Source organism: Aythya ferina (assembly GCF_964211825.1).
Source record: "Aythya ferina genome assembly, chromosome: 18".
Taxonomy (NCBI): Eukaryota; Metazoa; Chordata; class Aves; order Anseriformes; family Anatidae; genus Aythya; species Aythya ferina.
The window spans coordinates 7,452,778-7,478,487 of record NC_140317.1 but is presented as its reverse complement, the minus strand read 5'-3'; the positions used below and the strand labels follow the sequence as shown (position 1 = coordinate 7,478,487).

The window sequence follows — 25,710 nt, the reverse complement described above, 5'->3', positions numbered from 1 at the left end:
GCAAATGCGAGTTTTTGAATCCATAACAACCTAGTGATGAAGATTGCTGCCTGGCTTTAGGGGGCTGGAGTACGATAAGCTTCTTTCAGTTTCTACCTTTCCCTTTATGCTTGTTCAGCAAGCCTCCTCATTACAGGTAATAAACTGAAACATTCAGCACATAAATGGCCCAAAGCATTAAAATTCATTCTGTCTGAGGCAATGTGCTGGGCTGCAGAGCTGGATCAGCAGCTTCTTATGTAGCATGCGTGCTACATCTTTTTAATAAACTATTACGTGTGTATATGGGGCATCCTTCCTGGGTAAGCATTCACAAGTTTTTATAATGGCTAGCAGTTTCCTGCTTGAGTCTTACAAAACAATTAATTTTATCACTTAAAAGGTTCTGTAGCTTTTTTTCAAATGGGTTACAACAGGGTTGAAGGAGACGGGTTTTGTACTGTGTGGAGGTATTTACCTGAGGGGAAAAGTTGAGTTTGTATGGCTTTATAATAGATACTTTGTCGTTTAAAAACCATTTAAAATAATTTAAAAAACACAGACTTTAGTAGTGAAATGAAATGTCTCAGTTGTTCTATCTTGCCTTTGTTGTTAGTTATTAGGGTTATTAGAACAGTGTGTGCTTTTTATTTAGCCAAAGGGGAAGATAGGTACAACTGTATTATTTAGAAATTGCTCTTTACAGATAAGGGTTTTAACTGCAGATGTTTTGGTGTTACGTGGTATTAACATAAACTGGAGCAGGAGGGATGCTGAACACAAGTCAGCAAAAACACATGCAGTGCTTTCCACAGAAAGGGAAAACTGCTGCTGGAAGAAGTTCAGAGATCAAGTGGCTCAATGCTTTTTCCTGATGGCAGCAGATGGGTTAGTTTGAGCCTTTGGAAGTGAACAAATCCTCCTGGGGGGGGCTCTTTATCATGGTGTCAGTTCTGTTCCCCAAGTCCTCTCCTCTGTTCCCTGATCTAATTTGCACAAAAGAGAGAATGGGCTCTGGCCTCTTAGCTCCTAGATTATGCCACAATCAAACCTTTTAAAGACTATTTGTGTGTTGTTTCCCATTCAGGATTGGGTCAAAGCATAGATAGCAGGTTTTTCTCTTATGTAGTAAGACAATAGTTTCACAGAGCACTGAGGATCACTGACACTAATGTTAATACAAGGTCTAGGTTTAATGCATTTTTAAATGTTTTTAGAACTGCTGGAGTGAACTGTGCACAGCACCAGATTGAGCCAGTTTTGCCTGAAGTGTAACGAGTCACACCACAGGTAGGTGTGGGGAACTGTGGGGTGTTAGAGAAGTGCAAGTCAAAGCTGAGATTATCTGCTCTGTGATAAATAAAAATAAAACTGTAAAATACTTGATAATGAAAAGTAAAGTGGTTGTGTTGGGGTCTAAACAACGTTCAAGTAGTCTAGCTTTCAGCACTTGAGGGCTAAAACTTTTTTCAGGATATCTATGTCTTCCTGTTAAGGAAAAGCCATAAGTGCAGAGCTGTGACAGCACAAACTCTGCTTCTGTTTCCTGGAGCGGCTGGGGGCAATGTGAGAGCGTGCTGCTCACCACAAGGTAACAGATGGCCATGGAGCCCTGGTGATAATGCTGCGCGGATCTTCGCCTGTGACACCCAGCAGTGCTGGGGCCCATTGTCGAGGCCCTGCTGCAAAATCCCGATTCCACGCTGAAGAGCCGCAGAAAAGAGCCTCGGTCTCTCAGACCTGCAAAAGAGCAGCTCCCCATGTCGTTCATTGAAAATATGGAAAGTGCAATGCATATAGAAATCTAATTACTGGCAGGCCCGGCCTGCCTTTTGGTATGATAATCACAGGCCCTCACCCTTTCTTGTGCGCGGACCCCTGAAAGGTAATAATGAAAGCAGGAGTTAAACTCTTGAATCTCCATCAATCATTCGCTGTTTGCTTTGATTACAGTGACACGACTTGTGTTTGTTACCGAACTGCGCTCAGAAGCTGTTATTGATGGCGTTAAGATACTGGAAAGACAAATCTGCCCTTGTTGCACCGCCGCCAGTCCCGCACGGGGCGCTGCGGCCGCTCGGGGGTGCTCGCGGCGGGGCCGGGGGCGGTGGCGGGGCCCCGGGACTCCCCCCTTGTCGCCCCCCGGCCGCCCCTAGAGCCCTGCCCGGCCCTGCCGCGCCGTCTGTCCGCCGGGGGTGCCAGCCGGGCTGCCATGGAGGCGGAGCGGGGCCTCCTCCCGGCCCTGCTGCTGGTGCTGCTGGCGGCCGGCGGGCAGCAGCCGGGTGCCGCCGACTACTGCAGCTGGAGGGGCAGGTAGGAGAGGGGCAGGGGCAGGTAGGGGCAGGGGCAGGTTGGAGCCCGCGGCCCCGGGGTTCGCCTCAGGGCGCCGCCATTCGCCTCAGGGCCGGGCCGGGGGGGCAGCGGCGGGAACGGCCCCGGCCCCGTGTGGCGAGAGTCAGCTGCGAGCCTCGGCTCTGCCCCGCCAGAGGGTTCAGCGCCGGCGTTTCGGCAGGAGGATGCTTGGCGGAGCCCTCACCGAGGGGACAGCGCCTGGCGTGGTCGGTGCCCTTCGGTCAGGGCTGCTGCTGGAGCTCGGTGGGGTTTTTGAGAGCGGTACAGCCAGAAGTAACTCTCCTGAAGGCAGCGAAATTGCACCGGCTTGGTGCTCAGCCTGCTTCCGATAAAACCATTTTTCTTGATGAGTTCTTGCCAGCAGCATTAAAAAAAAATAATAAATTAAAAACAAAACTTTTAAATGTAGGCTTTTAAATCTGATTTTCAGACACAACGCCACGAGTTGTGCAGCTCCTACTGCGAGTCCATGCTCTCACCTGCCCCCAGGTGGGATTTTCCAGAGAGATTAGAAAGACCTACCGCACACCAAGCTTTTGCTGCTGTTTCACGGAGGGAATTTAATATTTTTCTGGATGCTGCAGATATCCAGGTGTGGACCTGTGGTTGGGCATAGGGGGCTGAGGCTCCTTTCTGCAGCCAGTGCAGCACCAGGTGCGAGCGGTCCCGTGGCACTGGGGCTGCACCTGCAGCAGGTCCTCAGAGGCCGGGGAGGAAAGGCACAGCTGGAGGGCATTAGCTGCACAGACACCACCCTTACCTCTGGGCGGTAACTGCTGGATATTCCACCTGTGCTGTGGATATCGTTAGTGATGGACTGATGGTGTTGTCTTGGCAGTGGTTTGAGCTGGGAGCCCCGCTCCCGTGCGGTGGAGCAAGTCCACCTGCGCTGCACCGAGGGCTCCCTGGAATGGATGTACCCAGCGCGAGCCCTGCGTGTCGTTCTGGAGCCCAACCTGTCCAGTGCCAAGCACACCACCGTCTGCATCAAGCCAGCCAGCGACTTCCAGGGTGCCAGCATCTACGTGGAACGTGCTGGGCAGCTGCATCTGGTGGTAAGCGAGGCAGGAGGGGCTCGACCCCACCAAGTGTCTTGCTTCAGCGCCCACACACCACAACGAGTGGCCCTCTTCCTGCAGGCCAGCCCGCAGAGGGACATCAGCCGCCGGACGGCCAGCTTCCAGTATGAGCTGCTGGGCAACCAGAGTGCTGCTGGCCCTGACTTCAAAAAGATGACACTGGTCAAAGGTACGAGAAGGGTCTGCTTCAGGGCTCTGTTGTTGGGGTGGATCCAAGGTAGCACCTGTATCTAGTGATGGAAGCTGGTTTGGATGAAGGGGTTTGTCATGGCAAGGGAAATCCTTCTGCCAGCTCAAGGACAGTGTTACAGGGGTGCAGTATAACCAGCTATTTGTGTTCAGATTTCCATTGTCAGGGGCATCCGGTAGGCACAGGAGCAAATACTGCATTATAAAGAGAAACTCAGTCCCTTCTTTAGCAGCTAGCTTGGCCGTGGATATATGCAGAGCAATCAGGGTGACTCCAGCCCCTGGGAGGTACTGTCACAAAGAGCATCTGTGTGGTTTAGGAGTCGAAATACCATATTTAGGAGAGGTTTAAATTCATTAAGAACCTAAGGTCTCTCCAAGATGGTAACTGAAAATTCAGTCTTTTAAAAACACCTGAGTTGCTTGAAATTTCATTTACCTTTCTTTCTTGTTCCTGTTCGTAAACAAACAAATCTTGCACTCAATAACATTTATGTGCATCTGTGCCCTCCCCCCCCACACCATTTATGTATGAAGAGGGCTCATTTCAATTCAGGTTCTGAAAGGTTGGGACCCACGTACTGCTGCCATTGTGTCCTCACTGTCCCCAGTAGATAATATCTAAGTCAAACCTGATAACCAAGGGCAGATAAATAAGGGGAGTGTTCAAGCCACGTTACAATAGTAAGCAACTGCCCTGTAAAATAGGGGAAGAATAAATAAAAGAGCAACCATAGCACTTCTGGACTGTCATATCCCTTTTGTTAACCTGTTCAGGCCACTGCTTCGCATGGTTTTGCTGTTTGCTAGAGCTTTGTGGCATTAACTTGAGGAACACACTTATTTTAGGGAGTGCTTATTGGCCTGACTGCTCAATACTTGATACAGGAGCTTTCAATAACAAGCAGGATATCTAATGCGTGTATGGATAACTAAAATTCAACCACATCCATGTTGGATTGCTAATGTTGTTTCAGTAAGCGATACCAGAGTGTTCCTTGACTGTGGAGCTAAGTGTTGTTTGAAGTCATCATAGGACCCAGTTCATGCATAGATGCCTATTTTTTTTCCCTTGTTTCAAAAATGGTGGAGGGTAGCAATGTGCCAGGTGCTCATGTTTTCTGCTATATCTTTTGCATGTTTGATGAGTTGTTAAAGGGATTATAGGCTGTCAGGCCACGTTGTCACTCAATGACTATTAGAAATCCTCTGTGCTTATTTCATTGTTTTGGTTGTGTTTGCGTAACAAGAATTTTGTTTTGTCTGATCATAATGCTCTTTAAACTAGTACCTCTGCCCTATTTCCTCTCACGTGTCAATGTCAACCCCTTTAGAAATGAGGCATAGTATTGTATTGTAACTGACTGGCTTTTTTTTTTTTTTTTTTTTTTTTTTTTTTTTTTTTTTAAAGCTATGTGCCGTCCTTGTGACAATGTGGAACTTCTTATGGCTATTTGCAGCAGTGATTTTGGTAAGCTGACTAAAGAGAAGTCATTCTGACTTTATAAATATATATTGATTATTTGGATTTATTTGATTGATTTTTTAAAGTAATGACATGACTACGCACTCTGATCTGAGAAGGAAAATATCTTTGTGAAAAACAACTTGAACTGGGGGAGGGGAATGAAACCTGAAAGGGAGAAGCTTCCTTTCAAGGTCCTCATTTCCTGCAGGCAGAAAGGTTGTGATCTAAAACTGAGCTAAAAGTAATTCTCACAAGTGTACTGCTGACTCTCACATATAACAAAGTCACATGCCTGTAGATAACACACACATGCACAAATTATGCATCCTATTTACATTCCTTTTTATTCCCTTAATCTATTTTTTCCCAGATGATGAATATGTCCTTTCTTTTTCCTCACAATTTGCACACTTCCTAGTTCTCTTTCTACAAAAGTAGTGAGTTGTTTGTAGTTTAGCTAAGGATTTCAGGTGATTTCAACTTCCTTCAGTGACATACTGTTTCAGTTTCAGGCTTGATGAGAAAACAAAGCAGTTAAAATGCTGATTTGGTGGTACATTAAAAACTCTTCCTATTTTCTTTACTTCAATTGCAATATCGCTATCTTTTTTCTTTTTTCTTTTTTTTTTTCCCTCTGTGGATTGCTATTTGTTTTATTCCCATAATTTTACACATTAAAATTTGTGCCTCTTAGAGACAGAAGTCCGAAAGATGAAGCTGTAGAGCTGTATCTCCACATGGCCACAGTTGTATTGCTGTAAATGTGCCTGTGAACAGGTGTAAATATAGTCCCTAGCTGTATTTCTTTTCAGTGTTTAAAAGAAAACACGAAACAACTGCTTTCCTACTTCTTCCTAGAGATTGCTGTGCTTCAAACACTACAGATAATTTTCTCACACCCCAACATCATTGTGCTAACACAAAACCAGAGCACAGAGCATACTTCCCTTAAATAGTGCTCCTTAGCTGGTAGTGTTTCTTCATCTAAATTAATTGATGCAATCTGTCCCATTGTTTCTACTTGATGAAGTTATCAGTTCCCATGCAAGGCACTCTCCCCTGTACTGCCTGAAAAACCAGAGACTGACAGATGTGGAGGCCCAGAGCACAATGGGGAGCATTTACACTTAGAGCAGCAACAGACCAGAAGAAATAGCCCTTTGAACTGACTCTATTTATGGCCTGACTTCCTTGCCCTGAGCTCACAAATCGCTATCATCAACTTTTTTGATTAGAGAAAATAGCTGCTAATGAAAGTGTAAATGACACTGGGAGTGAATAGGGGCTTTATAGTTAATCTCAGGATGGAGGTCTTCTGTCACTAGGCCCTGAGCAGTGCAGGAGCAACTTGGAGCACCAGGAACAAGTGCATTATAGCTTGTCAATAGACCTGGATGCATCTGATTAAAAATTATTACACAGAGAGAGAGATGGAGAGCAGAGACATCTGTTACACAAAATCCTGGATTCCTTGGAAATTGAGTTAGATAGGAAGGTCTTGGAAATTTCAGAAATACGTTCTTTCTGTTTCATCTGTTGTCGAGTTCTCTGTACCTGAATGAAAGAGTTTTGTGGCAGAAGTATGGCAAAGTTCCAGTTTCATTGACAATCCCTCAGTTGCCCAAAGCCCAAATGGGATTGTTTTGGGAGAAAGAGGTACATGAATCTATGTGATTTTAAATAGGGATTCAAATAAAGTCACTTGAAGAGTTCTGCATGCTGTTCATTGACTTTGAAAGTATCTTTTTCTGGATGCATAATGTTTTCTTTTGAGGGAAGAAACCTCGAACATTTAAATGAAAAGTGTTTAACAAGCTCTTATTTTTCCCAATCGAGTCATATTCTAATTCTTCTTAAATCAATTTATTTTACTGCTGTCAAAGAAGAAAACTGAGAGTCCTGTGGAGACAGGAAGGAGTTAGTCTGTGACAGTCTTTGACTTGGAACATAAACCGAATCCCTGAGCTGACCTCTTTTCCTGTGCTTTTTATTCTTTACTGCTGATTTGCATTATCAAACAAGTTATACGTTTCTTGGCAAGCATAGTCGATTTGAGCAGTTATAAAGCATGCTTACAAGCACATAGCACTGTTTGTGTCGGGCTTTGGACCGTCCTTTGTACAGGAAGCAATGGATGCTCAGAAATGTGTCTGCCTGTAGGTGGTTGCAGTGCGAGCCATGCAACAGATTTATTTCTCCAATTATTTTATTCAGTGAGCTCCTTATGCATGAGCTACTTACCTGCTGCTCCATAACCAACTCCTGTCTTCTTCACATTTAGTGGTGAAAGGATCTATCCGAAATGTTTCCCACGATTCTGAGAACCACATGTCACAGGTTGATGTCAACGTCCAGAAAGTCTACAGACAGAAAAACAGAATTTTCCAGCAGGATGAAGCAAGTGGTGAATGGCGAGGCCCTATACGAACCCTGCTACAATGCAAGGTGAAGAAGGGAGCTGGAGATTTTCTTTTCACTGGAAATGAACATTTTGGCGAAGCCTGGTTGGGCTGTGCTCCTCGGTTTAAAGATTTCAGTTTCATTTACCATGCTGCCAGAGAAAGAAGAGCCAACCCATGCGAGTTTCAGCTCAATTGACAGGAGTAACACAGGACATGAGAGTTGAAAAAGTTCATCCCTGTTTTTGGATACTGAATCTGAAACAGCATTAAAACCAAGGGCTAAAGCTAACAATTTCACCAAAACAGGAGCCTGGAGAATTTCTTGGAGATAATGGCTCTGTGAGCCTTGTAAACTTTGACCACTAATCCATAAACTGGGTTGTATTACTTTCTCCCTCTTCAAATCTTATTTGCCTCAAAAAAATAACTGTGAATTTTGAAAAGGTTATCTTTGTTTTGTAGTTAGAAGGCAGCTAGTGCTCAGTATTAAGATATTCTCTCCATCTTTACTCTGGGCACTTACTATGTGCTTTTTCTCTATTTTTTTTCCTCTCTTCACCCATCTCCAGTTGATTTCCCTTCCATTTGATTCCTATTTATCTTCTTAACTACGAGATCGTTTCTGGGCGTCTCACCACTTCATCATTTCCACATTCCTATGATTATAGCTAAAACCATAGTTAGCATTTGTTACTAAACCTTCAAACAATTGGTAGGTTTGCCATTTTTTTCCCCTTCTGTATGTTAGTAGAAACATTAACTAACCCTCTGGGGCAGGATCACAGCTGATGTAATTCCACAGTTCTCTGTTGATTTCAGCATAATTGATAGTATCTGATTCTGTTCCACATGACCAATGAGAGATACAGCACTAAGCTCATATGGACTGGTGTCATTACCAGATGAGGAAAGCTCTTCGAGAAATGCATTGAAATAATCAGAAGTTTAGGTCGTAGCATTGTCTGCATTGGAACGTAATGCTAGGTTTTCATAGTACTGGATCTACAGCTAGCTCTAGTTATTGTTGAGTGCAGAATAGGAAAGAGCTAAGAGAATTGGCTCTTGGAAAGTATTAGCGGATATACAGGGGTATCCAAGTACATGGTTTTGAGAGCTGGAGATCACTGCTACATCTGAGATTTTAAATGGGGTACTCTTTGGTATTTGCACTGTAGATGTGAGAGAAAATGTGAGAGATATCTCTGTCTTGGTATAGATTAGAGGAACTTAGGTACTGCATTTCTTGTTTTGTATATTTGCTATATTTGTACATAGCAAATGTGTGTGTTGTGGTTTTTGTTGTGTGTGTTGTTTTTTGTTTTGTTTTGTTTTCATTTTAAAGGGTCCTTAGTGATTTCTCAATAGTATCAATACTATAATTAATATTAGCTTTCATGGAGCATTGTCCCTTTGAAACAATGTGTTCTTTTTCCAACAAATAGGTACTTCAGTTAACAATTGGTTGAAAACCTGAAATAACCCAGTGTGATGTGAAATATCATACAAGGTACATACTTCTGAAGTGCATGTGATCCGGTGATTTAATCCACAGCTATGCAGGCTTGTCTGCATTGTAATGAGTAACATGAAATTCCTGCAATCAGTGATCCATAATGAAGAGATTACTAGAGCTTGTGGATGTTGAATATATTAATTCTGTTTCACTGTAGTCTCCATACATTGCATGGAGTTGAGATCGCTATTGTGACACCAGTAACTTGTAGAGAGATACCCAAATGTTTCCAAGTGCTGGGACAAAAAGCTTTGGCAGAGGAAAATCTTTTAGTTTGAATTTGTTTCAGATTTTAAACAAATACTCTGAAAGAACAAAAAAGAAAGTAAAAGCATCGCATTGTTCTTCCCCTAGGGGCCTTCCTTACCACTTTGCTAGCAAATGGGAAAACAAACAATAGATAGGAAAGTGAAAGAGAAGAGCTGGGGGGGAAAAAAAAAAAAAAAAAAGGAAACTAGGTGAAAGTTACTTCAAAGTGCTCAGACCATTCTTGGAAAATAGTCCATTGAGGGAGCCAAATGTTTTTCTCTATAGGAAAAGATTCGGAAGCAAAGACCAGACAAAAATGCAGTTAGAAAGATGAACAAGTATATGAATATTTAAGAGAGAATTTCTGTGATATGTGAAGTGCCAACACTCATAAAATCCATAGTGCTTCAGTTCTTTACCCTAGGTCCAAATTTCTTCCAACTTCAAGACAGAATGTCAAGATAATAGGCGTGAGTAACAGTGGGATAAAGCTGGAAAAGGTGGAAAATCAGAATCAGTGGAAGAGCAGGGATGTATTTGAAGAGCAATATAAGATCAGGTTACACACTACTTAATTTCAGTAACTTTATTAAGATTATTATCCTTATACAGGATGGGCAGCCATTATTGGAACAAGGAGCTGTAACAACAAGCAGGACATTTTAATTTTGTCTCCTGGTGGTTTAAACTGTCAGCCTAAGGTAATACAGTGCAGTTTCTTAGTTACACAGGGCAGCAAGCAATGTTTGTTTCCCTTGCATCCTGTGTTACAGTTTCTAGCTACAGTTTCTTAGGTGTAGCAGAATAAAAGGTAAAGGGAATACTCTTTCTTGTTGAGTTAGCTTGTGTATAACAGGAGCCAACAGTTGCAGTTATGTATGCATTATGGTCTTATCAGGCAGCAAGAAGTTGGAAAGAGTGAAAGAAAATAAATTATGCAAGCAGTCTGTACTGCACCCAGCAGAGAGTTTTAAAAATAAGTGAATATAACCAGGGATCCCTAGTAGTAAAGAATGGAAACCTTCCTTTCCTGTGGTTTTCTGACATTATGGCTGCGTTGGTGGTGGGTAAACAAAGGCCGGGCAGCATTACAAGGGCATAGGGAACCTTCAGGGAATAAGGGAATACCTAAAAACAAAGTAAGGGTGCCAGAAGCCTAATACAACTGTTTCTTTTGAGCTTTAGGGATCAGTTTCTCCAACTAGAGGTGTAGGAAAATTGGATCTGAAGTGAAATAATATCACTTGTTTCATAAGTGGAGGGCTGAGGCAGCACGAGGCAATTATTGGTGGGATTTGGGTGCCTGCTCTCATTAGTGCAAGCCCTGTGATCTGAGCTAGATGGACTATGGGGAAGGGGGGGTAAGTTATGCTCAACCCATTTGTGAGCAACTGCAAGCAAACACGTGATGTTCTTTCTTTACTGTGATTAAATTTAACCCAGTGAAATATTTTTATTAAGGAAAGCCTGTTGAACATTTTCCCCTTTAGCATTGCAGGCTTAAGTCTCTCGGCCTCTTCCAGGAAGGAAGTGAAGCCTTTTCCATAATCCTTCTGCTCTGTAACATTTCATAAAGCAGTGGGGTCTTTATGCACTTAATCATTTGTTCTTTGCTGGATTCGTGCCCGATGTGTAGATTGAGAATCAAAAGATAGACAGGATGTTTCCTCACTTCATTGAAAGACAAAAAAGAGCTGTAAGAATCTCTAATGAGTTGGTGAATGACTGGACCAACACTATGAAGTAGAAGTTTGTGAATAGATAGTGGGGGCTAAGTTTTCTCGTCTGATTTGAACGTGGCTTGGCTGGCTTACACCCAAGTGAATTTGGCCCTTTTTGAATGCAGCTGGTCTTTTCCTTATGTCTACCTTTGCGTTTTCTGCGTAGTTTCAAGTGCACTGAATTATCAACACACTGTTCTGTAGGAAATTAATTGCATGACTACAGGCTCATACTTTTTGTTAGAGCAGTGACTCATTCACTCCCTTTCTCCAATTCTATTAGTACTTTAAAGGTAAACGTTTCAATATTTTTAGCTGAACTGTAAACTCAACTTGTCTCAAACAGAAGTGTAAGAACCCTGTTGGTGTAACAAAGTAAAATGTCACAGTGAAATGGCAAAGCTGTGGCTTTCAGAGGGGTCAGGAGTTGTAGTGAGAAGGCCCAGGAGCTGCATGTCAAAGTTCTGGGTTGAAATCTGGGTTTATGCTGAGCTTTACCTGACTCACATACCTAATGCCTTCCGTTGTCAGTGAGAGTCTGTATTTTAAAGCAGTTTTAGATGGCTAGGGATGAGAAGGATTAAGGGAGACACTCCTGAACACGTTGCAGAATTAACTCAGTTCAGAATCACTAGCACTTGTTCGCAGCTGGACAGTGAAAATGGCTTTGAGAAAGCAGCATGTGTTTTCTATCTGACATCCTAGGTTTTAGCACCTCCCTTCAGAGCTCGTTCTCCACTGAGATCTTTAGGCTTAACTTCAGCATGGAAGAGGAGTATTTTTTTTTCCACTCTTTTTCTGACCTTTACCAAGACTCCATCTTTTCCCGCTTTTTAATGGTTCTAATCCCATTCTGCTGAAATTTAGCAAGGCTTCCAAAATACTCGTGAAGAATCAGATTCGAGAGTACTTTTTTTTTTTTTGTAAACGCTTTTTTTATTCCAAAGTGATGTGTTTTGGCTTTGCTACAGTGCAGCGGTACGTTGGAGATACCTAGAGAATGCTCTTGTAATTAATAGTCATACCATATTTATAATTTTGCCTCAGGATATATAATTCTCTTAAGTGTCTGAGAAAGCCATAGCTCTGTCTTCAAGGAATTAGTACAGAGACAAGTACCTGAAATGAATCAGGGGCCAACAAGGAATAAAGGGGCTCCAGGTATGCCATCAAACCTGTCATTGCAGCATGCCATAGAGCAGCAGCCCTCTTCACCGTGACCTTGAGAATTTGCAAACAAATTATGACTTCATTACCAGTAACAGTGCCAAGATTAAGGATTGTTAAACTGCCTTAGTATCAGTTTCATGTAAAATGAATGTACATGTATGACTTGACTACTAGATTATTTTTGCAACAATGCTATTCCTGATCAGGTTCCTAGGACACAACAATCCTTTACAGACAAATCTGGAAGCTGCTTCTAAACTGTGGGAAAAACTGCCCCTAAGGCAGAAAAAAGACTTTCCTTCCTTCACGAAGAACTACTAGATTTTTGAAATAGAGTCTTGGTACTCTAAAAAAATACAACTTATTTTTTTACACTGTGTATTAAACTTCTTAATGTTTTCAAACACATCCAAAATATTTGGATCTATAATACTTGGACTTGGATCCTTAAAGTTCTGTTGAACTAATTTAGGATCAAGAATTGCTCACGGTGGTATTTTCACCTAAATTATCTGCCTCTTTTCAATTAGCTTTTATTATTTTAATGGTCGCTCCTCCCACCCTTGCTTAGTGCTTTGGCCAGGCTCACATAATTGCCTCTATTTTATGTAAATGGAATTGTTACACCGTAAAATGATATACAAATGTGTCTACTACATGAAGTCCAGTAAATGGTGTGAATAAGCCCATTATTTTCAATGTAACAGCATCTGATAGCAGCCTGGGAAACACAGGGCTGACAGATGTGAGCCTGTGACAAGGCCTGGAAAAAACTGAATGAGAAGCACTGTGACAGACCACAATTAATTGACTTTTGAAATAACTCCTTTTTTTCCTCAGTTCTACATGGCTGAGCAAGATTCACAAATTGCTGTCTTGAACTTTTTAATGGGACAAAATAGCTGCCAATGAAAGTCTAAATGACATGAACTTTGAATAGGAGTCATACAATGACCACACCATGACATGTTTTTAACTGACATTATTTGAGCAGTAGCAGCCCCTCCTTTGAGAGGGGATCAGGAAGGGGTGAGAATAGATGGGAGGGAGTCAGAACTGGGCATGGAAGCAGTCAGTTGAACAGTAGCCCAGTCCTATTTTAATGTAGGAAGAGAAACAAGCATTAAGAAATATCTTGACAGATGTGTTCATGTCTGTTCCCAGATAATTTGCAGTCCCCTTCCTGTGTTCTTTTTACTATGAAAAGGTCATAAAGCTAAATGAAGAGAAAACGATACTAGATAAGAGAACAGACTGGTTATGAGTAAGGTGCATGCTGGCTTCTCCACGTTCAGTATGTGTTCCAGAGCCAGGCTGTTGTCAGTCACGTTTACACGGGAGCAAGATACTTTATTTGTATTGGAATTGTGTAAGCTTTGGAAGCTTAGGCCAAACTGTGGCAGACCTAATTGACCTCTTAATCCCAAGAACATCATAGGACAAGTAGTTAGTGAAGGGAAGATGAGGATTGTATTTTTCCTTAGTTATTAATGTGAATTACAGCATTCCTACTGTCTGCCTCTCCTGATCTAGCAATATCGTAACTGACTCTCTAAGAACTCTTCAGAGAATTTATTCCCAGAAACCTTCATCAGCTACACTCATTCAGAGAAAAGTGGCAAAGTCAATTTGTACCTTGTTTTACAGGTGCCTTTGTTTTAGCTAATTTTAAAAACTTTATTGAGCTGTCTGCTTTCCATTGGTCCCAGGGCGAGGCAGATTGCAAGTCACAAGCCCTTTAGTTTGACCTTGCTGACTGCTATTAGGAGTCTCAGAATATCCTGATTTGGAAGGGACCCTCAAGAATTACTCTGAGTCCAGCTCCTGGCTCCACACAGGACCACCCAAAAATCAGCCCCTGTGTCTGAGAGCATTGTCCAGATGCTTCTTGAACTCTGGCAGGCTTGGGGCCATGACCCCTGCCCTGGGGAGCCCATTCTAGTGCCCAACAGCCTTCTCAGCGAAGAACCTTCTTCTGATACCCAACCTGAATCATCACCCATTGCCACTTCCAGGCATCACTTGAGCAAGAAAATACTAGAGATCATCTAAGTTTTTTTTAAACTGTCCCACTACACACACTTAGTTCTTAATTGTTATCTTCTTCCAACTAGTGGCATTTTTGCTTACCTGAAAAGGTCTCCACAGGTGCGGTTGTTGGAGGGGATGTTCATCCCATCCTCAGCTAGAATAAACCATTACTAGTAAAGGGTGTGTAGCTCAGATGGAGACAGAGGTAGTTCAGGCACGTGTCTCAATCCAGAGGACACCACAGCACACGCAGCTCTTGTCCTTTTCTCTCTTCCCCACTTCTTGTCTAACTTAGTGAGTTGTACAAATAACTGGTCTCCTTTTGCATACGATAGCATCTATTTCTGCCTCCCTTACTGCTTACTTCAACTTTGAGCACTGAACAAAATACCTCGAGTTAGAGTTTACCAAGAATATTTATTGAATTCAAAATATCAGTTCATTCACTTGAAAATTTAAAAGATCAGAAGTCATCTTCTAGAAAAGTTGTAGGTACAACAGTAAAGCAGATGGCATAAAATCCATGTCTACTGCCCTGACAAGGCTGTCTAGCTGAAACATCTATATCAAATAGCATATAACGTACATACTGAAGCACATAGCTGATACCAGTACAATCATCAGGTTTGTACTTACATAAGCATTTATTTTTCTAACTACAGTATTTTACTGATTTATTTAATGGAAGAAGAGATTAATGCAGATTAGGGCATTCAGTGGGCAAGCATTTATCCAGTTACCATCACTTACACATTAGTATGCAAATCATTCCACATACTCATGGCTTTATTAACACCAGAATTAGTTCTCTTCCTATACTGGATAATCAATTTCTTTGTAGTATTAAAAAGAGAAGTGTAATTGAAATTTATGCTCGTGTCTACATTTCATTTACGAACCAGTACAGCTTTGATACTCTTACTGGATGAGTAAAAACTTTAGTTGTTATTTATCATGCTGTAACTGATAATTTATTCTAATGATATATCTGCCCCCACCATTTTTATATATGCAAAGGATATATTCTCTGAAATTAAGTGAAATACCAGTTTTCAGAAGTGTGACAACTCAACTGTGCATTTCTCATTTTGTTCTAAATTAACTGACCCTCATTCTACTATTTTAATTCATTCAAAGCACAAAACCAAACAGGAATCACTAGTGCAGGGGCAGGCTTGTTTCACTGCCCATAGTAAACCAGAACACGTCTTAACATGTTACACACCCATGTCACATTTACAGAATCTACCCCTATCCAGTGTGGCAGAGTAAGAACTCTTCTCTTGTTAGCTTGAACACAGAATCATAGAATCATTTAGGTTGGAAAAGACCTCTGAGATCATTAAGTCCAACTGTTGAGTGTCACTCCACACTATGTCTAAAGAAGCCCAAAGACTTTAAAGGTTAACTCTGGCACCCCTTTGAAAGTCAAAGAGCAAGCAACAGAAGTCGAGAAGAGGTGGCGTTTCTCCACTGCACAAGTTGCTGGGGCACTTTGAGAAGTGAAGAGCCATGAAGGGGGGATGTCGTACACTTTCAGCACCCCACTGAGTGGGTCTGCAGCCCTATGCTATGGTGAGGCAGCCAAAGGGACAAGATTTCTCAGACCAAACTGCTCATGTCCCCACAGCTGACAAACTGGAACTGCAGAAAAAAATATTTCAGTGTACTTTTTGCTTCAAACAGGACACATCCTCCTTCCTCACCTTTCAAAATGTTTTGCTTAATTTGACAGTTTTAGTGCTGACTGTGCTTTGGAAGGCTGGGACCCTTGAGACAGGACAACCACTCCAAAGACAGCCATTGCACTTTTAGATCCAGCAACAATTCCATATCCCATTCTGGCCAAACAGATAGACACATCCTATTGGACTTGGGCTACCTGTGACAATGTACTGAGAGTTTACAAACCAAGTAAACGGAGACACCAAAGCCTAAATTCCTATAAGTCTCCCACTTCAATCAATATGAAATGTAGTCAGAGATTCCTTTGAGCATTCCAACAATTCCCTTTCAAGCTGTCCGCTGTAGGTTTGTGTTTTATTTCTCAGTCCTATCAGAGTCCAGGAATTCTCTCTGTTCTTCATGACCTACTCCAAGAAATTAGAGCTGGCATGGTAAGTCCAGAGATGTCACCAAGATACAGGCCCAATAACTATGAGATCCAAGTACCATGGTTGCCTACTAATTCTTTTAAAGTTGTAATTAAGAAATGCAGAGGTACAGTCCTCTACACATGGCGAGGACTTCTGGAGACATACTACAACCCAAAGGAAAGAACACCAGGAGAATTAGAAATCCATTCCAGTGGGGGTTGAAGTGTATTCTCCTTTGTGCTAATTCACTCTCTGTTTCGAAAGACTCCCCTGTGTGCAGGCTTCACACACAGAGGAAATATTCTCTATGTACTGGGCTCCTCAAATCAGAGTCCCAGTAACATAACCACACTGTAGGAAATCCAGTCTCTACCAACTAAGCAACTAAAAATATGCCAGCAGAGAATATCCTGCCTCACAATGAGGAAAAGAAAGCAGGGTCTCCTGTCATAAACTAAAGTGAACAGCACATTTATGCTCCTATGCAAGCCAAAAATAGGCTCCCTGAATTCCTCAACACACAAAACACTGAAGACCCTTCAATGTAAAGCATATTCTGGGTCAGAACATGAGACAGATTGCTTCAACCCACAAACTCTATTATTACAGGATCCACACTACTACTGTGCAGGACATCTTCCTTCAGCAATTCATTACCTGGTGATTCTGATACCATTTCTTATCCATCAACTCTAAAAATATCTGCATTCCATTCTGATGAGATTTGTCATACTTAATTTTATAGCTGTCACAAGACCTGAATTTACTGATTTCAATAGTTCATTCTGCAGCATCTCATTGGCCATCATACACTAAGAACATGTATATTGTAAATCTGGACTACAGACAGTGGACTGAATATAGAGAAAGAATTAAGGTAAAACTGAGACCAACCTCAAAGCCTGAAACCTGAATTTCTCAAGGAATTCCTCGTTTCTTTCTCATGTATTGCTACCCAGACTCAAGGCTATTACAGACTTGAAAACTACATCTGGGGATCCTTTACAGGAAACTTCAGAAGCCACAACAGCTACTGCAGCCTTTTAGGAGCAGATCATATGATAACTGCTTTTGGAAGGACAGACAAGGTTTTTGCAAACCCTTTAACTGTGTGTTTTTGTTTTTTTTTACTATCATCCACATTTTACTAAATTACTATCTAAAGGTTTTAGCAATTCAGACCAAAGAATCATCAGATACTCCAAACTGCTGAAAAATTGATTTTCACCTCAAAACATTTTTTGAGACTGCTTTGACTAAGACAGGCAAGTTAATAGCTCATGAATTTGTAAAATACGTGTTATAGCTACTAAGATAAGTTACTGCAAGGAATGATTATCTGCATGTAAATACCCAGGCAAACTACATTAAGATATCAGACCTTACTTTTTCATTTGGCAGAGGGAGAGAACAGTGCCACTTGAAAATACCCAGAAGGCAGGGTACAGTGCCTCAGTAAACTGCGTTTTGAATTTATAAATCAAGTTAAGCTTCTCCCCAACGGCCAAGAAAATTACAAACCCTCCCTCGCAGTGCAGCAGCACGCCAATCTTGGTAGCCTTCACATTGGGTAAATTCTTTTCAACATCATTATGCCAGGCTGAAATTTTGGAATTAAACCACTCAATACACCAAGAACTGCTGTTCCTACCCAGGCGGCTGTCTGGCCCCTCCCGGTCCATGCTGCCATAGCAGATGCCAATGGCACAGAAGTTTTTCTGCTGCAGTTCTACTTCCCAGTAGTGGATGCCTCTCTTGAAGCACTGGAACCCCAGCACTTGGGAACAATAGGTGAAACGCTGAGGGTGGTGGTTATAATTCAGGGGGGTGTCTGAGACAGACATCTTGGTGTATCTCTCAGACAGATGCACTTTGTTATGAGCTGTGTTGAAATCCAGGGTGATGTTAGCAGCATCTGTAAAGACATGAATCAGTTGAAGGTAGTAAAGAGCAATGCAGTTTTATTTACACAGTCCTGTGTAGGCAACACATGTTCCTACACATCTTTATCTCCCTGCTCAGCTCTCCTCTGCAGTGTAGGCAGTTCTTGGGGCTGCAGTAACAGCTGCTGGGTTCAACTGCAGCTCTGTGTTGCAGAGCAGGCAAACAGGGAGGGACAGGTTTCCTTCCTTCCTTCCTGCATCCCCACAAATTTCTCTAGCCACCCAAATGTATACTGGCTGCACAGAGAGATTACTGATCTGGCAGTGAAAGAGCCTACGTTTCATTTCAAAGAAAAATCAAGTGGGTTTCATTGCATTTCTAGGTTCCCCTAATGCAGTCATTTGGAGGGGAAACCCAAGTCATTACTAAGAAAACTTCAATTACACTGTGGCAAATACATGAATACAGAATATTAATTTTGATTCATCTGGCAAAATAACCACTGTTTAGTAAGGTAAACTTTCTTCCTCCTTATCCTTCAAAACTTTAACTTGTAACAACTAGTTAATAACCCCCCAAAGGCAACCTAGCTAACTAAGCCCCCTCAAAAACTTTCAGATAACTACAAAGGTCACATAACACCAGTGCAATAAGCACAGAAAGTTCATCTTTACATAGTGTAATGTTGATATCTTACACTGCAAAAGCTCCTCTCTGTCTTTCTGAAGAAAGCTGCTAATAAGATCTTTTGTATTAGCCGCAGTTGCAGCTTTTGATGCTCCTGTAGTTGTTGCTGCCGTGCTTGGTGCTGCCGTGTTTGGTGCTCCTGTATTGACAAAATAAAAGAGAGTTTGGCCACTTGGGAAGAAACATTGCATGCTTAACACAGACTTAGGCTGGAGTGGATCTTGAGTTATCTGGTCTAGCTTCCTTGCTGCAAGTAAGGCTAACTTCAATATTAGCTCAGGTTGCTCCCTGTCTTGTAAAGTTTTCAAAATCCCATTGCCACCAGGCAACTTCTTTCAGTACTTGATAGCTCTCACAGTGACCAGGAAGAGCCTCCTCAGAGGCAACAGCTAAACTTTTGCCTAATACACCAATCCCGGTGATCATCTACTTGGCATTTTAAGAGTAGTCAATGAAAACTAGAATAAGTATCCTCAAGTCTGAACTTACCAAATGAAATGGAAAACTTTTTGTCCGCTGGAAAAAAAAATAAAAAAAATTATCTGTTAGTTGTCTCCACGCTAGCTGTAATATTCTTGTCATGGCTCTTCTGAAGCTACAGCAGTAGATAAAGCTGACAGTCTAGCATGCTGAAGCCACGCAGAAATACACACATACTGGAATGCTGCACGTGAAGCACAACCTACTATTTGCCTCCTATTTCTTAGGGTCATAAGTCTGGAAGGAGCTTAATTTCTACCTTTGGATGCAACATGTTAGAGGAAGTGGTAATCACCCTATTCCCATGAGACACGTAGGCTGCTTCTTTTTCAGAACAGAATTGTTAGTACAGCACCAGGAGCTGCTCGTCCACTGTGTAAAGTGATCCACAGCAAACCACTCTGAGCGCTCTCCACACAGAACTCATGAACAGAAAGGACTGTATGTCAGGAGCTCAGTGGAAGTGACAGAATTAGTTTCTTAACACTTAGATCAAGTTGAAAAAGAGAACATGGAAGATCTTCCAAAGAGGCCAGAATGCCACATGAATACCAGTAACTGGATAAAACAGCATTGAAAGACCTGAGCATACCCTGCCACGAAGACTGTCTCCATCAGCCTTAGACTTTAAGCAAGATGTTTAAGTAAGGCCACTGCTAATCACCACTTACGGTTATCTGCCTCCTCCTGCAAAGGTTCTTGAACCTGGCAAGGTTTTTTTTCTTTGTACGGACGCTCTTGTGAAGGGAAAAAAAAAAAAAAAAAGAACATGAATAGCTAATAAGCAGGATTCATTACATACAAATCCATCAAAAAAGCATAGACATTTTGCACAAGTGAAAAGTAAATATTCCATTGCATTGCAAGGCAGAAGGGCAGTGAAGTACTGCAAGAACCAGAGGGTAGGGAAGCTCTCCTTTGCTTTACAGCCTGCGCTGACAACACCACAAGCACACATGCACACTGAGGCTAATGCACCATTGTATCCATGCAGTTTGCTTCTTTACAACTCACACGACATCCATCGCTAAATAGCATAAAACATCCTCCCCTTCCCACACAAAAGTGCTCATTACAGATTATTGCTGCATCCCCACTAGAGCGAGCAGCTCTTGGGTACTGCTTGAGCTCTTTATTTAATGGCAAAACCTTAGGAGAGGATGATGTTCCTTAGTACTTACGTGGTCCAACCGGCTTTCTCCCAGGAACGGGTCTATTTAGTGCAGCTGCTTGAGGGGGCTTAGCTTTCCTAGCTGTTTGTTTCTCTGCAATATCAATATTTTACATTATGGTTTGTATTGCCAAGGACAATTATGCATGAAAAAGGACATTTTTTCAATCATATTTTTCAGGCATGTGATTAGAATTTATGTGATTAGAACTTAAGTGATACTTGGCAAAGTCGGAACTACATGGAAGTTACCCAAGCCCCAGTCCAGAAGATACTTTTGCTTAACCCCGTAATTAGAGTTTCATTCTACAACATTTATACAATTAGTGCCTTTACAATTGGGTAGTTCAATCACTCCAGGGTGTTTTATGTCTCCCCCTCAAATCCACATATCCTGAATATCCTGATATCCACATATCATACATGTATATAATGAAATGTAACAAGGGCAAGCGTAGAGTCTTGCATCTGGCCAAGAACAACTCCAGACACGAGTATAAGTTGGGGACTGACCTGTTGGAGACCAGCGTAGGGGAAAGGGACCTGGGGGTCCTGGTAAACAGCCGGATGACCATAAGCCAGCACTGTGCCCTTGTGGCCAAGAAGGCCAATGGCATCCTGGGGTGTATTAGAAGTGGCGTGGTTAGTAGGTCAAGAGAAGTTCTCCTCCCCCTCTACTCTGCCCTGGTGAGACCACATCTGGAATATTGTGTCCAGTTTGGGCCCCTCAGTTCAAGGACAGGGAATTGCTTGAGAGAGTCCAGCACAGAGCCATAAAGATGATAAAGGGAGTGAAGCATCTCCTTACGAGGAAAGGCTGAGGGAGCCAGGTCTCTTTAGCTTGGAGGAGGCTGAGGGGTGACTTATTAATGTTTATAAATATGTAAAGGGTTAGTGTGAGGAGGACAGAGACAGGGTCTTCTGCGTGATATCTAATGATAGGACAAGGGGTGCAAGCTGAAACATGGGTGGTTCTGCTTAAATATGAGAAGAAACTTTTTTACAGTGAGAGTGACAGAACACTGGAACAGGCTGCCCAGGGGGGTTGTGGAGTCTCCTTCTCTGGAGACATTCAAAACCTGCCTGGACACATTCCTGCATGACCTGATCTAGATGTGCCTGCTTTGGAAGGGGGATTGGACTAGATGATCTTTCAAGGTCCCTTCCAATCCATAACATTCTGTGATTCTGTGACTGTGTCCAACCCTGCTGCATAATAAAAATGTAAATTACTCTAAGGAATAAAGGCCAAGTTGTGCCAGAGGGGCTTAGTGTCCCAGTGATCTATACTTGGGTAAGTAATGAGTAAAGAAACACTAGCACATTTTGTTCTTCTATACTTTAGAGCAGACTGTATGTTTTTGTTTGGAAATGCAGGACCACAGAAGTTGGAAGACAGTTTATATTAACCAGCTCTATTTGCTGCACTAGTTGTGGTTGTGTTTTGTTTTTTTTAAATGATATTTCAATTGCAGTGAGAATATCTCTCACTTGAGCTCAAAGGCATAAAGGAACAAATCATAAAATGCCAGTTCTCTAAGTGATACAATACCTTCTGTTTTTTTCTCCTTAGGCTGACTCACTGTAAGCTTGACAGTTTCTTTAAGGTTAATGGCAGACTGATAAGCAGTATGTATCAAGTTTTGGTCCATTTCAATTACAGGCACAAAAACATCTTTTGTTGATGCTCGTTGCAGTGCTGCTGCTCTCTGAAATGAGAAATGGAACATCTCATGCAGACCACCTTCTGTGGCAGATGTAGACAAATACAACCAAGTTACTTTAAATGGAGTAGGTTTTGTGCATTCAGCTCAAATGCGAACAAGCAAAGGTGACAGTCAGACATGAGCCGTGGCAAACTTTCAACAACAACTGAGCAAACCATAAGCAGTAATTTCTAACTGATACCTGAAGCAATGAGAAAGATCTACTAGACTTCATCGCAGTATGGAGATGTAACACCTCACAGAGATGGGTTCTGTCATTCAGTGACCTTTCTGCTTGTGGCAGTAGTAGTAGGCAAGCTGGTGAGGGAGGGGGCTGCAATTTACTGGACAGAAGTTTGTTCCAGTGCTCTTTCACTGTTATTTGTGTGCTTATCAGTACACCTTTTTACAGAAGGTTCTTGCATGATTGTATTGTCATTTGAATAAAGCGCCTGGAGAGCAGGACTGCCACAGCAGGTTTTTTTTGATTCTGCATTCTAGAAACTTGAAGAATTAGATTTGCATCTAGAGGACTTATTACCTTTAAAAACAGAACGTCATCATGTTCTGTCAGTGCCATCTCAATCTGGTCTCTGAGAGATTGAATTTCATTCTTCTTACTTCCCAGAACAGTATAAATGTAATCAAACTTAGTGCAAACTCTTTTTTCTTCTTCTGTGATTACTTTAAAGATCTGGTTTTCTTTTTCTTCAATCAAAGCTTTAATTTCCAAAAACTCGTTTCTCATCAAATCTCGCTTTCTGGCAGCTGTCTCCTGAAGCAAACAAGGACAGATAGACACTGGTTTCAAAAGAACAGTTTGTGGAAAAAGTGCTGCTGCTATTACAAAAACAAACAAACAAAACAAACAAAAAAAAACAACGAACAAAAACCAACCAAACAAAAAATGAAAGTCTTTGAGGAACATCTAAACTAATTACTTGAAATTAGCAATAGAAAAGCTATGCATTCCTATTTTGTTTGGAAAGAAAAATCATTTACTCCCAAGAAATCAAGACAGTTCTCAGCCTCTGTTGCGGGGGGCTGCTGGGCAGAGGCCAGGCCTGCCGTGCCATCTAGCGGTTAGAAGAAGTGGAACTGTATCAGGCCTTCGCCAGCTTTGACACCACACACCCACTTGTACGGCTGGAGTTGTTCCTGTGTCAGCGATGTGCTTTGTGGCATCTTCAGTTAATACAGAGTTATTCCCCATCCTCCAAGAGGTGTTCTGGAGGAGCACAGAAGGGCTACTCTGGCAGTTTTGCAGTTTCTTGGTCCCCACCACCCAGTCCAGAAAGGACGGTACAGGTGAGATGTACCTGATCCAGCAGCCAGCACATGACAACCCCAATCGTTCGGTATGAGCAAGGACAGGCCGTGTTAAATTATGGGAAAGAGCCATTCCACATTTCAGCAAGGGGGCAGCTATTACTGCCCACTCATGCTTCAGCTTAGGCTACACAGATGCACTCTTTCTGGTGCACAGGAACGGATGGGTTCGAGCCCAGTTACCGCTTGGGTACATCAGCACATGCAAGAATAAAGCCCTTGTAAGGTGGCTGCATTTGCTCCCATCTGCCATGGAGCTGCCTGGCTCTGCCAAAACATCTCTTTTTTGTTCCTTCCCAATAAGATCTTCTCCTGGCAATGCAATCTCGATACTACAGCTGTTGTCACAAGAGTACGAGCATCAACAATGCTCAGCAGCCAGCATACACCAAGCGACTGGACAGTGTTTAGAACAGGAAGTTTCCCACTTACAGCAGTTTGGGTTTGGCTCGTTTTCACAGAGTTCATCGCTCGAGTAGCTTTTTCACTGTGATTATGCAGCTCTGTCAGTTTCTTCTTCAGTGCTGTCTGTAGTAGAGGAGATCAGATAAGATTTTAGAAAAAGAAGTTACTGTATTTATAGAAACTTCTGCATAACCACTGTAAGCATTTAGTACTACTGATTTAAAACTCACTGCTCCTTAAACCTTATGGAATGTAAAAATGCTCTCCTGCACATGCCTGGTTTGTGAAGCCAGAACCCTCCCTGCGGCTCCGCCTTTCCCAGCAGCAGGATGGACATTGTTGAGTCACTCTCTTGATAAGGGCTGTTCATCAGCAAAGCTGTTCCCCGTGCTTAAAATAAACTTTACTTAATCTCTTAGGCTGGACTTTGAGCATTAGTTAAAACTAGGTTTACTAGGTAAACACTGCTCTTCACCTCTCACTCCAATAATTTTATTGGTCAGTTATTCTTTTAGTTTAAAATGCTGCTAAGCAAAGTCAGGGAAGCTGTCTTCAGTTAAGCCATACCGGTGCTCACTGAGTCTCACTTAACTTTTCAGTGTTTTCCTCAACTACCCTCTGATTTTTAGCTGTGTTATACAATTCGAAGCCAGGTTTCCTTCCCTACTGCTCCCTGGAGAACCTGCTCCTGGCTCTTCCTTAGCACGTGCTTGAGATCGCTCTAGGGTACTTCTATAGCTCTTCGCTTTCTAAGAACATAGCAGCAGCGAGTGGTGCCTACAGGCTCTCAGTAAGCCAGCGGCTCCCTGCCAAGCCCCACCAGGAGCCTCACCAGCCAGCACGGCTTAAGGCTGGGCCACCCAACCCCCCGATGCCAGCCTGGAGACCCCTCTCCTCGCCTCGGTGAGGGCAGGGTGAGGTGTGTAGAGCCTCCGAAGAGCTCAGGCTCACACAGGAGGACAGACCTCAGAAGGACAGACAGGCAGGAGGCTTGCAGCCTGGACTGAGCCAAGCCACCCTGCCCCTGCCCCTGCCCCGCTCACCTCAGCTTCAGCCTTAGCCTGCTGCAGGGGGCTGGCGTTACACAGCTTGTGGCTGAGGAGGCAGAGGGAGCAGATGCAGATGCCATGCTGCTTGCAGAAGAACTCGAAGAGCTTGTTGTGCTGCGAGCACTTGCGCTGCTGCAGGTCATGCACGGGCGGGCAGAGCTGGTGGTCGCGGAAGGCCGGGCTGTCGTGGTGAGGCCGCAGGTGCTCAGCACAGAAGGAGGCCATGCAGGTCAGGCACGTCTGCGCCGCATGAGCCTGCAGGCAGCTGTCGCAGTACACGGGGGACGCCGCTTCCTCCGCCACCGCCTCATCTTCCTCATCCTCATCCTCCTGCCTCTGCTGCTGCTGCTCCTCGGCCGCGGTGCAGCCCTGCAGCTGCTCCACCACCCGGCACAGCACCGTGTTCTTGCGGAGCTGCGGCCGCCCCGGGAAGGTGGTCCGGCACTGAGGGCAGCTGAAGCCAGCCTCCAGCTCGGCCCAGGTGCGGTCCAGGCAGGAGGCGCAGAAGTTGTGGCCGCACGGCACCGTCACGGGGCTGTCGAAGAGGGAGAGGCAGATGGAGCAGGTCAGATCCTCCTCCAGCGCCGCCAGGTTCGGCTCGGACACGGCTCGGGTCAGCGCCGCCATCGTCCCGACAGTGCCACCCGCAGCCACCGCCGCCGCTCCTCGGCTGCCCAGAAACGAAACTCAGGACCGAGGTTTTCCGGCAAACGACGTGGCCGGGCCCCGCCTCGCTGGGAGGTGCGGCGG

The 25,710-nt window shown here is 43.2% G+C and overlaps 2 protein-coding genes across 7 annotated transcripts; one reads left to right on the top strand and one right to left on the bottom strand.

Moving 5' to 3' along the window:
• The first annotated feature begins 118 nt into the window (after positions 1 to 118).
• Positions 119 to 15,109, top strand: LOC311420758 (meteorin-like protein). 4 transcript variants are annotated; one of them, XM_084491981.1, is made up of 5 exons: positions 119 to 1,269; positions 2,762 to 2,923; positions 3,170 to 3,579; positions 5,011 to 5,070; positions 7,349 to 15,109. In XM_084491981.1, exons 2-5 carry the CDS (start codon positions 2,907 to 2,909, stop codon positions 7,663 to 7,665), a joined length of 804 nt encoding a protein of 267 aa, XP_084348107.1. In that variant the 5' UTR covers positions 119 to 1,269; positions 2,762 to 2,906; the 3' UTR covers positions 7,666 to 15,109. The 4 variants fall into 4 exon arrangements, with proteins under 4 accessions (XP_084348107.1, XP_084348106.1, XP_084348108.1 ...); XM_084491980.1 differs by lacking the exon at positions 2,762 to 2,923 and having other exon boundaries at positions 119 to 2,292; positions 3,170 to 3,386; positions 3,471 to 3,579; XM_084491982.1 differs by lacking the exon at positions 2,762 to 2,923.
• Positions 14,551 to 25,651, bottom strand: TRIM25 (tripartite motif containing 25). Of its 3 annotated transcripts, none has more exons than XR_014684536.1 (10): positions 24,955 to 25,650; positions 23,939 to 24,034; positions 22,719 to 22,952; positions 22,024 to 22,180; positions 20,482 to 20,565; positions 19,972 to 20,037; positions 19,310 to 19,336; positions 18,831 to 18,959; positions 17,017 to 18,164; positions 14,551 to 14,822 (listed from the first exon to the last, which is right to left on the bottom strand). XR_014684536.1 is itself a non-coding variant. In XM_084491956.1 (10 exons), the coding sequence occupies exons 1-10, from the start codon at positions 25,585 to 25,587 to the stop codon at positions 17,632 to 17,634; spliced, it is 2,064 nt and encodes a 687-aa protein (XP_084348082.1). In that variant the 5' UTR covers positions 25,588 to 25,651; the 3' UTR covers positions 14,551 to 17,631. The 3 variants fall into 3 exon arrangements, 2 of the variants coding, with proteins under 2 accessions (XP_084348082.1, XP_084348083.1); XM_084491956.1 differs by adding an exon at positions 20,985 to 21,089 and having other exon boundaries at positions 14,551 to 18,164; positions 24,955 to 25,651; XM_084491957.1 differs by having other exon boundaries at positions 14,551 to 18,164.
• Between the last annotated feature and the right edge of the window lie 59 nt (positions 25,652 to 25,710).